The following is a 13,953-nucleotide window of genomic DNA, read 5'->3' as shown; positions in this document are numbered from 1 at the left end:
GAAACAAGAAAAAGAAAAAGAAGGTAGGTAAATGAAAGGAAATAATAGAAGAAATCAATGAAATAAAAAACAGAAAAAATAGAGAAAATAAACCAAAAGCTATTCCTTTGAAAATATTTATAAACCTTTTGGTGAACACACCCAAGGTGACTTCCCATTTAGTCATGCCCTGTGTAATTCTTTTCCCTTAAGTGTAGGTAGAAACTATAGCTTACATTTAACCAACAGAATATTGCAAAGGTGATTGTGTCACTCCTGTGATTATGTTACATTACTTGGAAAAGTTTAGGAGATCTTCCAGATGTGAAAGAGTTCTTAATCAGTTTGACTTTGACTTAATTAAAAGGAAGATCATCCTGGGTGGGCCTGACCTAATCAGGCAAGCCCTTTAAAAAAGTGTTTAGGCTTGCCCCCAGCTCAGAAACTTGCAGCAACAGGGACTCCCTCTCTCTCACTGGTTCAGGTTGTCGTGAACATAGTAGCTGCAAGGAAATCAATTCTGTCAATAATCAGTGGATCCTTTCCTAGTTGAACCTCCAGGTAAGAATGCAGTCTAGCTCAAACCTTCACTTTGGTTTTGTGAGACCCAGAGCAGAGAATGTAGGTAAAGCATGCCCAGACTTCTGACCAAAAGAAACTGTGAGATAATAAATGGCTATTGTTTTTAGCTACTACATTTCTTGTAATTTGTTACACAGTGACAGAAAACTAATGCAAATTTCTAGTTAGGCTTATCAGGAAGAAAAGAGAGAAAACACAAATTCCTAAATTTCCAGGAATAGGAGAGATGCTGTCACCAAAAATGTTGGTGTATATTAAGGGAATATTTGAATAATCTTTTGTCAATAAATTCAACAACTTAAGTAAAATAGACACATTTCTGGACAGATGCAAATAATCAAAACCCATTCAAGAAAAAATAACCTTATTTTGTTGATTTTAGCCATTATGACTGGTGTGAGGTGATATCTTATTGTAGTTTTGATTTGCATTTTCCTGATGATAAGTGATATAAGGATCTTTCATCTGTCTGTTAGCCATCTGTATGTCTTTACAAAAATGTCTATCATGTTTTCTGCCCATTTTTTAATTGGGTTATTTGTTTTTGGCTGTTGAGTTATATAAGTTCTTTACATATTTTGGATACCAACCCTTTATCAGATATGTCATTTGCAAATATCTTCTCCCATTCCATAGGTTGCCTTTTAGTTTTGTTGTTTCCTTTGCTCTGCAGAAGCTTTTTATTTTGATGTAGTCCCAGTAGTTCATTTTTGCTTTTGTTTCCCTTGCCTCAGGAGACATATCTAGAAATAAGTTGCTACAGCTGATGTCAAAGAAGTTACTGCCTGGGTTCTCTTCTAGGATTTTTATGGTTTCAGGTCTCACATTTAGGTCTTTAATCTATTTTGAATTTATTTTTGTGTATGGTGTAAGACAGTGGTCCAGTTTTCCCAATGCCATTTGTTGAAGAGACTTTTTCCCGTTGGATATTTTTTCCTGCTTTGTTAAAGATTAATTGACCATATAATTGTGGGTTCATTTCTGGGTGTTCTATTCTGTTCTATTGATCTATGTGTCTATTTTTGTATCAGTACCATACTGTTAGCTTTTTAAAAAAGATTTTATTTACTTATTTCAGAGAGAGAGAGCAAGTGGGGTGAGGGGCAGAGGGCGAGAATCTCAAGCAGACTCTGCGCTGAGTGCAGAGCCCGATGCAGTACTCAATCCCACCACACTGAGATCATGACCTGAGCCAAAACCAAGAGTCAGACGCTCAACCAACTAAGTCACCCAGGCACCCCAATTACTACAACTTTGTAGTATAATTTGAAATCCATAATTGTGATGCCTCCAGCTTTGTTTTTCTTTTTCAGGATTGCTCTTGTTATTTGGGGTCTTTTATGGTTCCATACAAATTTTTGTTTGTTCTAGGTCTGTGAAAACTGCTGTTGGTATTTTGATAGGTATTGCATTAAATGTGTAGATTGTGCAGGTGTTGGTGAGGATGTGGAGAAAAGGGAACCCTCTTGCACTGTTGGTGGGAATGCAAACTGGTATAGCCACTCTGAAAAACACTATTAAGTTTCCTCAAAAAGTTAAAAATAGAACTACCCTATGATCTGGCAATTGCACTATTAGGTATTTAACCAAGGAATACAAAAAATACTAAATCAAAGGGATATACAAACCCCAATGTTTATAGCAGCATTATCTACAGTAGCCAGCCCAAGTGTCCATCAACTGATGAATGGATAAGGAAAATGTGGTATAAATGCATAATGGAATATTACTCAGCCATAAAAATAGAATGAAATCTTAACCATTTGCAATGACACGGATGGAGCTAGAGAGTATTATACTAAGCAAAATAAGTCAGAGGAAGACAAATATCATATGATTTCACCCATATATGGAATTTAAGAAACAAAACAAATGAGCAAAGGGACAAAAAGAGAGAGAGGTAAACCAATAAACAGACTTTTAACTATAGAGAATAAACTAATGGTTACCAGAAGGGAGGCGGGTAGAGGATGGGTTAAATTGGTGATGGGGATTAAGGAATGCACTGTGATGAGCACTGGGTGATATATGGAAGTGTTAAATCACTACATTGTACACCTGAAACATAACACTGTATGTTACCTAACTGGGGTTTAAATAAAACTTAAAAAATAATAAACTTATATATACAAGCATTAAAAATGAGAAGAACCTAATCAGATACATATGTATTAAAAAAATTGAATTTGTACTTGAAAATCTTCTCACAGAAATACCCCCACAGGCTGATTATCTTACTGGTGAATTCTATCAGGCATTCAAGAAAGAAATAATACCAATTTTACAAAACTCTTTCACAAAATTGAAGTGCGGAGAATATGAGAGCAGTATTACCCAGGTACCAAAACCAGGCAAAGACTATACTAGAAAACTACAAATCAATATACTTCATGAATATAGAGGCAAACATTGTAAACAAAGTTTAGTAAATAAAACACAACAATACATAAAAAGGACAATCCATCATGATCAAGTAGGGCTTATCTAGGTCTGCAAGGTTGGTTTTTTTGTTTGATGGTTTGTTGTTTTACTCTGGCAAAGTAAAAAAGGAAAACAATATGGTCATCTCTATAGATACAGAAAAAGCATTTGGCAAAATTCTGCATTCGTTCCTGATAAAAACTCAGCAAACTGTGAATAGAAAGGAACTTCCTCAACCTTAGTAAAGTACATCTATAAAATACTTATAGTTAAATTATACTTGATGGTAAAAACTAAATGCTTTCCCCCAAGATAAGGAACAGGACAAGTATGTCTTCTCTTGTAGTCATCATTTTACTAGCCAATGCAATAAGACAAGAAAAATAGTAGGCATCCAAATTGAAAAAGAAGTAAAACTGTCCTTAGTCTCAGATGACATGATCATCTGTATAGAAGCTCCAACAGGATCTAAAAAAACACTAGTAGAATGAGTATAGCTATGTTGCAAGAAAAAAAAACTGATATACAAAACTCAATTGTATTTCTATAAGCCAGCAACAAACACTAAGGAATTAAAATTTTAAAGACCATACCATTTACAATAATATCAAAAAAAAATATGAAAGACTTATCTGACAAGAGATATGTAAGGGGTGCCTGGGCAGCACAGTCTGTTGAGCATCTGGCTCTTGGTTACAGCTTGGGTCGTGGTCCCCAAGGTCCTGAGATTGAGCCCTGCACTTGGGCTCTGTGCTCAGAGCAGTCTGTTTGAGACTCTCTCTCCCTCTCCTGCATCTCCCCATCTCTCTCTCTCTTTCAAATAAATAAATCTTAAAAAAAGATATGTAAAGTATGTACTGAAAACTACAGAACATTTGTGAGAAATTTAAGACTTAAAAAATATACCCTGATACACCCTGTTCATTGATCAGAAGACTCAATATTGTCAGTTCTCTCCAATTTAATCTATAGATTCAGTGCAATCTCATTCAAACTCCCAAGGTTGTGTGTGTGTATGTGTCTATGGAAACTGACAAGCTAATTAAAAAATTCATAACTTAGAATAGCCAAAGTAACTTTGAAAAAAAAAAAGCACAAATGGAGGGTTAACCCTCCTTGATTTCAAGAATTATTATAGACCTAAAGTAATCAAAAGAGTGTGGTATTGATGTAAAGATAGACAGATCTGTGGAACAGAATAGAGAATCCGTAAGTAGAGCCACACATATGTGGACAATTGATTTTTGACAAAGGCCCAAAGACAATTCAGTAGATAAAGGATTCTCTTTTCAAAAAATGGTGCTGCAACAATTCATACCCATATGCAAAAAAAAAAAAAAAAATTAACCCATATATAAAAATTAACTCAAATGGATCATGGATCTAAATATAAAGCCTAGGGGCACCTGGTTGGCTCAGTCAGTTAAGCATCTGCCTTTGGCTCAGGTCATTATCACAGGGTCCTGGGATTGAGCACCACATCGGGCTCCCTGCTCAGCAGTCAGCTTCTTCCTCTGTCCCTTTTCCCCACTTGTGCTGTCTCTGTCTTTCTCAAATAAATAAATAAAAATTCTTGAAAAAAAAAAAATATAAAACCTAAGATTATAAAAACTCCAGGAGAAAATTTTTGCGGCCTTAGGTTAGTTGGGAATTTCTTAAATACAATTCATAAAAGAAAAAAATGGATAAATTGAGCCTCATCAAAATTAAAGCCTTTGCTCTTTGAAGTATATTTTTGAGAGAATGAAGAGAATCCACATACTATGTGAAAAAAAAATCAAAGCATATGTCTAATGAAAGACATCTAGAATATATAAAAAAGTCATAACTCAATAATAAAAAAAACTAATGAGCCTAAGATTTGAACAGATATTTCACAAAAGGAGATATGCAGATGGCAAATAAAGTTAAATATATACCCACCATATGATCTCATTATTCCATTTCTCAGTATTTTCCCAAGAGAGATAAAAGCAGCTATCCATACAAAGACTTCTATATAAATGCTCACAGTAGCATTATTTGTAACAGCTCAGGACTGGAAACAAATATCAAGGGGAATAGTAAACAGTTATATATCTCTATGATGGAATACTCAGCAATAAAAAAATTATCTTGAGTGAAAGAATTCAGATTTAAAGGAGTAATGCTGTATAATTCCATTTATATAAAACTCTAGAAAATGCAAACTCATAATGACAGAAAGCGGATCAGTGTTTGCTTTGGAGATGGCATAGGGAGGAGTGCAGTTACAAAGTGGCATGATAAAACTTTGGGGTATGGGTATGTTTACTATCTTGACTGTGCTGATGGTTTCAGGTGTGCATATATAAGTCAAATCTTCTCAAATTGTATGTTTTAAATCTGTGCTATTTATGGTATGTCAGTTATGCCTCAATAAAGCTATTTTTAAAATAATCCACATATCCAGGGCACCTTGGTGGCTCTCAGTCAGTTAAGTGTCCAACTCTTTTTTTTTTTAATATTTTTATTTATTTATTTGACAGAAAGACCACGAGAGAGGGAGCACAAGCAGGGGGAGTGGGAGAGGGAGAAGCAGGCTTCCCATTGAGCAGGGAGCCCGATGCGGGGCTCGAACCCAGGACCCTGGGATCATGACCTGAGCCGAAGGCAGACGCTTAACGACTGAGCCACCCAGGCACCCCAAGTGTCCAACCCTTGATTTCAGCTCAGGTCATGATCTCAGTCAAGGTCGTGAGGACGAACCCTGCATCAGGCTCCATGCCCAGCATGCAGCCTGCTTAAGATTCTCTCTGTCTCCCTCTATGCCTCCCTTCCCTTGTGCACATGTGCTCTCTCTCTCTAAAAAAGATCCACATATCCAACACCCCTCCCCCATTTTATGTATGAAAAAATTGAGGCCTGAGGACAAGAAGACTTTTTCAAAATCATACCACTAGTCCAATGCAGAAGGGTTAGATTTATCCACATTAAAGCTTCTGAATGAAAATATAAAAAGAGCTCCTGGTAGAAAACCTTTTTGGGGGGTATGATAAATTCACCCACTTTTCTCAGTACATTCCCATCTTTGTGCCTGGCACTGTAGTAGGTATACTTCACCGTTTTTTGTTTTTTGTTTTTTTTTCTATTTGAAAATCCAATTTCCCAGCTCTCGATTCCAATTTCCTAGCAGATAGCCAAACTTTCTAAACTGTTGAGTCCCCAGCTGGGTTTGAATCACGTTTGAAACCCTAATTGTTTTCTCCAAAAAGTACCACCCTTATATTAGTCTTGAACGTTGTGAGGATGCAAACCCAGTATTAATTCGAACTGAACTTTTTGTTTTAGGTCTGAATCGTTTGCTTACCAATGGCTCCTATGAAGCTGCATTTCCTCTGCATGAGGTATTGTCCTGCCTTTCCTCTGTCAGTTTCTTGTTATTAAATTAGCTTCTGGGAATAGTCATTAACTGAGTTGTTGATATGACATTTGTTCAGAATGAATTTAATTTATTCAGTGGATAATTAGGGAGGGTCTACTTGCATTGTGAAGTCTCTCCTCCATCATAGATTTATTTCTATATATCTTTTTTTATGTAATTATAAGAATACTTGAATCAAGAGTCACTCAGCATGGATTCAGAGGAACTCCAAGTCATAAAATTAAAGAAGCACTGAAAATTTGCATGAGGCACCAGACCCATGAGGGAAATGTTCCTGAAATGTATGGTCTCTGTAACAAAGAAATTTATAGCTATTCCTTAGAGAGTAGGAGGGAACCATCTTGAAAAGCCTCTGGTAACCACAGGGTGATGAATGGAAGTGAATAGTATTGTACCTATTATTGCTCATTTAAGATATATAAATTTTGATATTCTCTTTATTTGCTACGTGGTTTTTGTCATATATAAGGACTTTAGCAAATATAACTGTGGTTACCCTTAACCCTGCTTTCCCCATTCAATCTTGGGTTATTTAACCCAGAATTCTCTTGTACACATAGGTTTTCAGGGACATAATCCTTATGATTGGTGAGAGATTGTTGTCATCTTCATGGTATTGAACCCCTACTTTGTACCGGTCACTGTGTGACAAAGAGCACAAAGATGATTATCCTTGCCCATACCCTGTAGGACCTCACAAACTAGCCAGGCTGGAACTCCTGGGAGTTATTTCCAGAAGTCTTCTACTGGAAACAATGTTAATGGTTTGCCAGTAAACTTTGCAGAACAGTTCCAACAATTCGCAAATGGCAAGTCTTTCCAAAACATACCTTTTATTTGGCTTACAGTGCTGCTTCTGTTGTTTTAAACACCACAAGGATGCAAAGGTGATGGAGAATTTTACAAATCTTATTCATTAAGAAAACTAGAGGCTTTGGTCTCAGACCCTATTTTCAGACTTCCATGAAACATTTTTGGAATGATCCCTCTCATATGACAAAAGCAAACCTTTTGACCCAAAGGTTTTTAAAGCCACACACAGGTGATTCTGAACTCTCAAGACAGATTCCCACCCCCCAAAACATCATGTGCTTCCTGTAGTTACTCATTGGATTGCCCAAAAGTTTCAGTGACAGCTGCATCCTCCCACAGCCGAGCCCTTGCCCGTAGCGAGGGCAGTGTCTGAACAATGGTAGGTGAGCAGAAGTATCTGTGCAGGTGAGTAGGTGGCAGGTATGACGATGTCTGAGAAGATGCAGTTCTGAAACTACATGGAGTAATTCAAGGCCTCTTCTCTTTGACTTTCATGCCTCAGTAAAACCCTGTATTCTATGAGAAGAGACCTTCTAAATTAGTAATAGCAGAAACAGTAACATAATCACTGCTGACTCTTTCCTCTCAGTTTAACTTAATTATATTCTTTAACATCCTAATAACCTTCAGAGGCAGAAAAGCAAGAAGGGAATATATTGTTGCCCTTGTTTCATGTTAAAAATTTAAATAGAGGTTTAGAGAAAGGTTAGCCCCCTCTAGTTACTGTGTGAGTTGTTGGTTGAGCTGAGACTAGAACCTGAGTTTCTTGTCTCTCAGTCTTGTTCACCTTCCACTAAGAAAGAACTTCTCAGGTTAATATTAATAATTAGTCCTCCAGAAAGTACTTTTTCTGTTTATAAAACTAGCATTGCCACTAACTGAACTCAGAAAAACCTCCAGCTATCTGGCCCTGGGTCTCCTCATTTGCCCCATGAGGTGGTTGAATTAGATTTGAATTGTTGTAATTTTGAGGTACTATCCAGCTTTTGTATTTTAGGGTTTTTGTATGGGTAAGGCAAGGGTACAGCTGTGGCTGTTTACCAACTACCCTGTTTTGAGACAAATGGAAAAGAGAGCTAAGTCTTGGGCATGACCCCTAGGCAAGACACTTTATTCACTCAAACCATGAAAGAAACTTAATGAGGCAGGAATTATTAGTTCCATAATGAACTAGAAATCTAAGGCTCAGAGAGATTAAGGTCTCCTAGCTAAGAAGTAGTGGAACTGAATTTGAACTCAGTTCAAACCTGCCTGATTCCTAGCAAGCATGTGCTTTTTACTACATAGCACCATCAACAAGATTATGTCCACAATAACTGCTTTCCTTTCGATAGTATGGATCCATTTCTTTCTAATATCACCCCTATCACTACTCCTTCCATAAAAGACTGGTATTACTATCAGCTTTTCCTTATGGATTTTTTGGTATTACCTCACTGGAAGGTGGTGTTTTTATCCCAGGGAAGTTACAGAAGTAAAAACTCCATTAGAACCCACGGAGCGGAAAACCACCGACATCTGCTCTATGAGTGCTGGGCCTCCTGGGGCGTGTGGTATAAATACCAGCCTTTGGATCTTGTAAGGTGAGTTCTTAACCAGCTGCAAATATAAAACTTGCACAGAATGATTAGGGCAGGCTGTCAGCTGGGACAAGGAAAAAGTCTGAGTTACACAGCTCTTACTCAAATCTGGCTTCATCTCAAGAAGGCAACTCATCAGAGGACATCGGTCATTCTTGGTAAACTAGACCTCACTCTGATGAGGATGGTGCTTCCTCCAAAAAGGTCTCAGGAAGGGGCCTGTGAGATCAGTCAGGCCTTCCACAGGACTTTATATGGAGCAGGTCATCCATGCGACTGTTATTGACAAATTATCAGTAACAATTGCAGAGAGGTGACAGGCTTACATATATTAGTGACAAATGGAATATTAGTCTTACACACTTACACCTATGTAAGTAAGAAAAATGGAGTTCTATCATTCTAATAAATTTCAGGCTTATTGTAATTTTCAACTAATAACCTTTAAAGATTGTTTTAATTCTGCAAGTCAAATTAGTATATTAGTATATCAGCTTTTAACCTATGATAATTGTACAGTGGAAATGTATGTTTTTTTAACTACTTATGTCCAACTTTCTGCCATGGCAGCATTATACTCTGACATCTCATTATTTATTTAGAGACTGGTTATTAAAATTGGGTAGCAACAATCCACACTTTGTGGATTCTTTATAAAAAAGAAAATCATGTCTCATTTTCTAGACTAGCTGGATTTGGTTTACTTTCACTAGTGCCCTTAAAAAAATGAGCCCAGAGGAAAATGACATAATAAGACAACTCACTTTACATTTTGTCTCCCTGGGTAGTCATTCTTCCTGCCAGAGTCCTTGTTACTAAGTATTTATTCCTACTGACCTAGGGTCATTGATGAATTGTATACTATTCTTTGTGTTAGTAACAAATAATCCAGATGATCTGGGTGAGTGGAAAATACTTTCTGAGATGAGATCATATTCTTTTGACCAGTCTCAATACATGCTAAAACAGTGGAGGAAGAAAAAAATACAAGTAAGTGCTCTTACCAGCCTCAGTCCCAATATTACAGGATTACACTGATCAAAAATTACAGAAAATTACTGCAGGCAAAATATCCACCTGTTTGTCAATGAGTGTTAATTAACTACCCATTGTGTTTCTAGTATGATGCTAAATAATATTGGCAAAGACAAATGGAAGCCACCATATCTGAGAAACTCAGTTTCCTTCAGTAAAACAGGCTCTGCATACTTGAAACAACTAGAAAACAATAAAAGACTATGCAGTTAGGTAAAATGTGTGATGAAGGTAATTAGTTTTATAACAATTTGGAAAAATGGAAAGGATAGATATGGATTGGTGCCTCTGTGGAAGGCTCTGTAGAGCTGAGCCTGGAAGAGAGTAGGATTTGTATAGGCCAAAGGAATGGAGATGAAAAGCATAAGCAATATTTCATTAGAATGAAGTGGTGGAGTATTTAGGAAATCTCAACTCTTAAGTAGCTCTTATCCTACAGATTTTGCTTCTTCCATGTCTCTTGTTTCTGGACACACCCCAGGACTTACTCTATCATACTGCCTCCTTCACATAATAACCTGGATGATGGCTGTTGTCCTATACTTGGTCTCCCTTTTCCCATTCTGGTCATTTCCAATCCATTATCTACCCTGCAAGCAGAGTGATCTTTTTGGAATTAAATCTGATTATGTCCTTTGAATGTTAAAACTCTCTTATGATTTTCCCATTCTCTCAAGACAAGGATCAATGCATTTAGCATGGTTTATAAGACCCTCCGGGAGGCCCAGCCTCCACCTACCTCACCAGCCCATCTCTTGTTATCAGTGTTCCAGGCACACTGCCCTTATTTCTTCACCTGGTCCCTTCTGCCGTAGGATCTTTATACTTATGGTTCCTCTGCTGGAAACACTTGATCCTGTCCCCAGTCCCACCTAGTTAATAGTCACCTCCTCAGAGAAGTCTTCCCTAAGTAGGGTGGTCACATGGTCTTGGTTTATATACTTAGGGAATTGTGTTCATCTCCTTTTGTAGCCCTTTTCCCAGTGTTCTAATTATAAAATTATTTCTTTAATTGATTGATGTCTGTCTACTCTGTCAGCCTGTGAGCTGCACAAGAGCAGGGACCAAGCTGATTTTGTATCCTCAGCTCCTAGCACAATATTTGCCGCATGGAAAGTATTTTTTTTTATTTGTTGAATGAATAAAAGAATGTATCTGTGTATTTGAATGTACGTTGGAAAAGTCTTCAGAGAGTGGAAAGTTTCTGTTGGGACACAGTAGAAGAGAGGATAAATGATGTTCATTCCATCTTTTGGAGCTTTTAGGAACCATTGGACATTCTAAGAGAAAAGCAGAAGCCAGTATTTGGAAACAGGTGGTCAGCAACATTTGTTTAGAATGAGAATAAATGAAGGGGGGTGGGAATCGGAGGGAGAGATGAACCATGAGAGACTATGGACTCTGAGAAACAAACAGGGTTTTAGAGGGGAGCGGGGAGGGGGGATTGGTTAGCCCAGTGATGGGTATTAAGGAGGGCACGTACTGCATGGAGCACTGGGTGTTATACGAAAACAATGGATCGTGGATCACTACATCAAAAACTAATGATGTATTGTATGGTGACTAACATAATAAAATTTTTTAAAAAAAGCTATTAGGTGATTTAAGTGACTACTTTACTATGATGGATTTTCTTCTATTGAAAGAATGTATTTAAGTATTTTTAATCTTAGAAAAGAAAAATTTAAAAAATGTAAGCATGTCTATATAAGCTAAAATATTTTGCTTCTTCATATTTTTCCTGAATAAATTAACTTTGCAAATTAAAAAAAATGATTAGAATATTCTTATATTAGACTAAAAAGTAATTAACTTCTAACTAATGAAATACAGCAGTTGAGAGGCATAGAAAGCAGAATTTGGGTTGTATTCTAACATAAGTCAATTATATTATTAATGGTGTTTGAGAAAGAAAAAGCAAGGAATTCCCTGGACATTTCTAAACTTCACACACTGCAGGGCACAAGGCAGACTGGTTAGTCTCAGAAAAAATATTTATTGAGGTAGATGTTGAAACTTGTGAAAAATCATCACTTAAAAGGAAAAGTTGCTCTCATAACCAATTCATTTTGAATCTCTGTAATTAGTTTTTTTTCTTTCTAATATCTTGTGATTCTAGCATTGTAAACATCTTAGAAAGCTACGAAATATTGAAAGGGTGTTTAAAGTTTTTTGCAATAACTTTGTTTCCTATTTTTAAAGATATATGTAATTATAATACATTTGTTACAAAAAAGCACACATTCAGAAATAGCAAAGATGAGATGATGTGTTGTCAGCAATACTTCAAATTCTCCTGGTTCTGTATTAATAAGTGTCATATCTTCCTGAATGGGCATGGGTTTATTTGTGTTCTCAGAACAAGCTTGTATATAATCATGCTCTTTTATGGAAGGGTTCATCTATTTCTGATATATAATGATAGGAGAAGAAATTTAAGCCAGAGCCTTAGTTTGGTCAAGTGCTCTATTCTCTTGGATGCATGTATCAGCAAGGCCAGTAACATGACTGAGCAAAGTATTTTATAATGCCCCCTCTAAACACTTCACTATGATTTGCAAGGCTCTTGTGTCTTAAACAGGCGGTACTTTGGAGAGAAGATTGGGTTGTATTTTGCCTGGTTGGGCTGGTATACCGGCATGCTCTTCCCAGCTGCCTTCATTGGATTGTTTGTCTTTTTGTATGGAGTCATTACTCTGGATCACTGCCAAGTCAGGTATGGGGAGCTCTGGGTGAGCCTGCCTTTGCTTCAATTTAGAGATGGGTGGTGGTGCTTTGGGGATGTTCCCGGACTGTGGGCCCACTTTTCCTTCTAACTTCCTTCTCAGTCACTCCTGGGAAGAATTCAGAAGGCTCAATTCACTAGATGTTCCATCCATTGCCTCCTGCTGTAGTCTTCAGTTACCAGGGAATCAGACTTTACATTTATGGACATATAAGCCACTCCGTGTCCACAGAAAAATCACTTCCATTCACTGGCTAAAAGTTGCTCTCTTTCTGACTTTTTTACCTTTTCTCTTTCTGCTAATCCTGCAAAATGGTGGGTTAATAATCCTTTTTTAGGAATGCTGTGTTTTTATAAGGACCGTTTAAACCTAAGCCGGAAAGAATCTTACCAACTTGCTGGGGCCTTGAGAATGATTCAGTGTTGAGGATTGTTATCTTAGCTCTCTCTCACCAGAATATAGTTTAAGGTATTCATAGAGATTTTATTGCCAGGCTAGACAATGATCTTAAATAATAAGTGTGCCTTTTAAAAGTGATGGCAAAAGTAAAAGTGATTGATTGATTCTGCCTCCTGTAAAAATATTTTACTTTCTGGTGGAATTGTTAATGGGGATATAGTTTTCCCCTAGAACTAGTGCATCTTATTTTTATTCAGCCCTCCATTATTGGTTTTCACTTACCATGCACTTAGAGATTGAAGCAGGCACTTTTAGGTACCTGGTTGGTTCTATACTTCAGTATGTAGTTCCTTCAAATCTACAGTGTGAATGACTGAATGTTGTGAATGACTTTTGTGTTGTGTTGTGAATGACTTTTGTGACATTTAGGGTATAAGGTCCAATGTTGTGCTTCATGTATTTTCAGAGTTTAACTTATTAATATGTAAAACCAAAAAACAACCTCATAAATAAGTAGGTTTATCAAATTATTAAAATGTGCAGGCGCTTGTTTACATTAATAACAGAAGGCTAGGAAGCTTCTAAGGACAATAATCTACTGGATTTTATTTAGTGGTTAAGGATTCTGGTGAAATTGGAGAAGAAAACATGCTCTTATGTCATTAAAATGGAGTCCTTTTCTATTCTCTCTTCCAGTAAAGAAGTCTGCCAAGCTACAGATATCATCATGTGTCCTGTGTGCGATAAATATTGTCCATTCATGAGGCTGTCAGATAGCTGCGTTTATGCCAAGGTAATTTCAAATCTGTGGCATTTTGGGTAGATTGAATTTTTCATACATTTCCCTGAGGAACAGAGGGTAACTATATTCTCTTTGTCATTGCTGGTCTTTGAGTCTCAAGTTGATATTGTAGGAGAGGGTTACCTCTTATCACTTGGTATTCTTATTCAAATATGTCTTTTACTGTATATGTATATGTATTTTATTTTTTTAATTTTTTTATTATTTTTTATT

General features: G+C 36.8%; 1 protein-coding gene across 1 annotated transcript in view; it reads left to right on the top strand.

Annotated features, from left to right (window-relative positions):
* Positions 1-13,953, top strand: part of ANO4 (anoctamin 4) — a 396,544-nt gene that overhangs the window by 296,826 nt on the left and 85,765 nt on the right. The window contains exons 10-13 of the mRNA XM_045872759.3: positions 6,292-6,347; positions 8,660-8,781; positions 12,395-12,529; positions 13,635-13,731. Of these exons, the coding sequence (XP_045728715.1) occupies positions 6,292-6,347; positions 8,660-8,781; positions 12,395-12,529; positions 13,635-13,731 (410 nt within the window). The remainder of the gene's footprint in view (positions 1-6,291; positions 6,348-8,659; positions 8,782-12,394; positions 12,530-13,634; positions 13,732-13,953) is intronic.

Source organism: Mirounga angustirostris, unplaced genomic scaffold (genome assembly GCF_029215605.1).
Source record: "Mirounga angustirostris isolate CCGP_5_RB_7025 unplaced genomic scaffold, mMirAng1.0.hap1 SCAF_5, whole genome shotgun sequence".
Taxonomy (NCBI): Eukaryota; Metazoa; Chordata; class Mammalia; order Carnivora; family Phocidae; genus Mirounga; species Mirounga angustirostris.
Note: the sequence above shows the minus strand (reverse complement) of the source record. Positions and strands in the feature narration are given on the sequence as shown.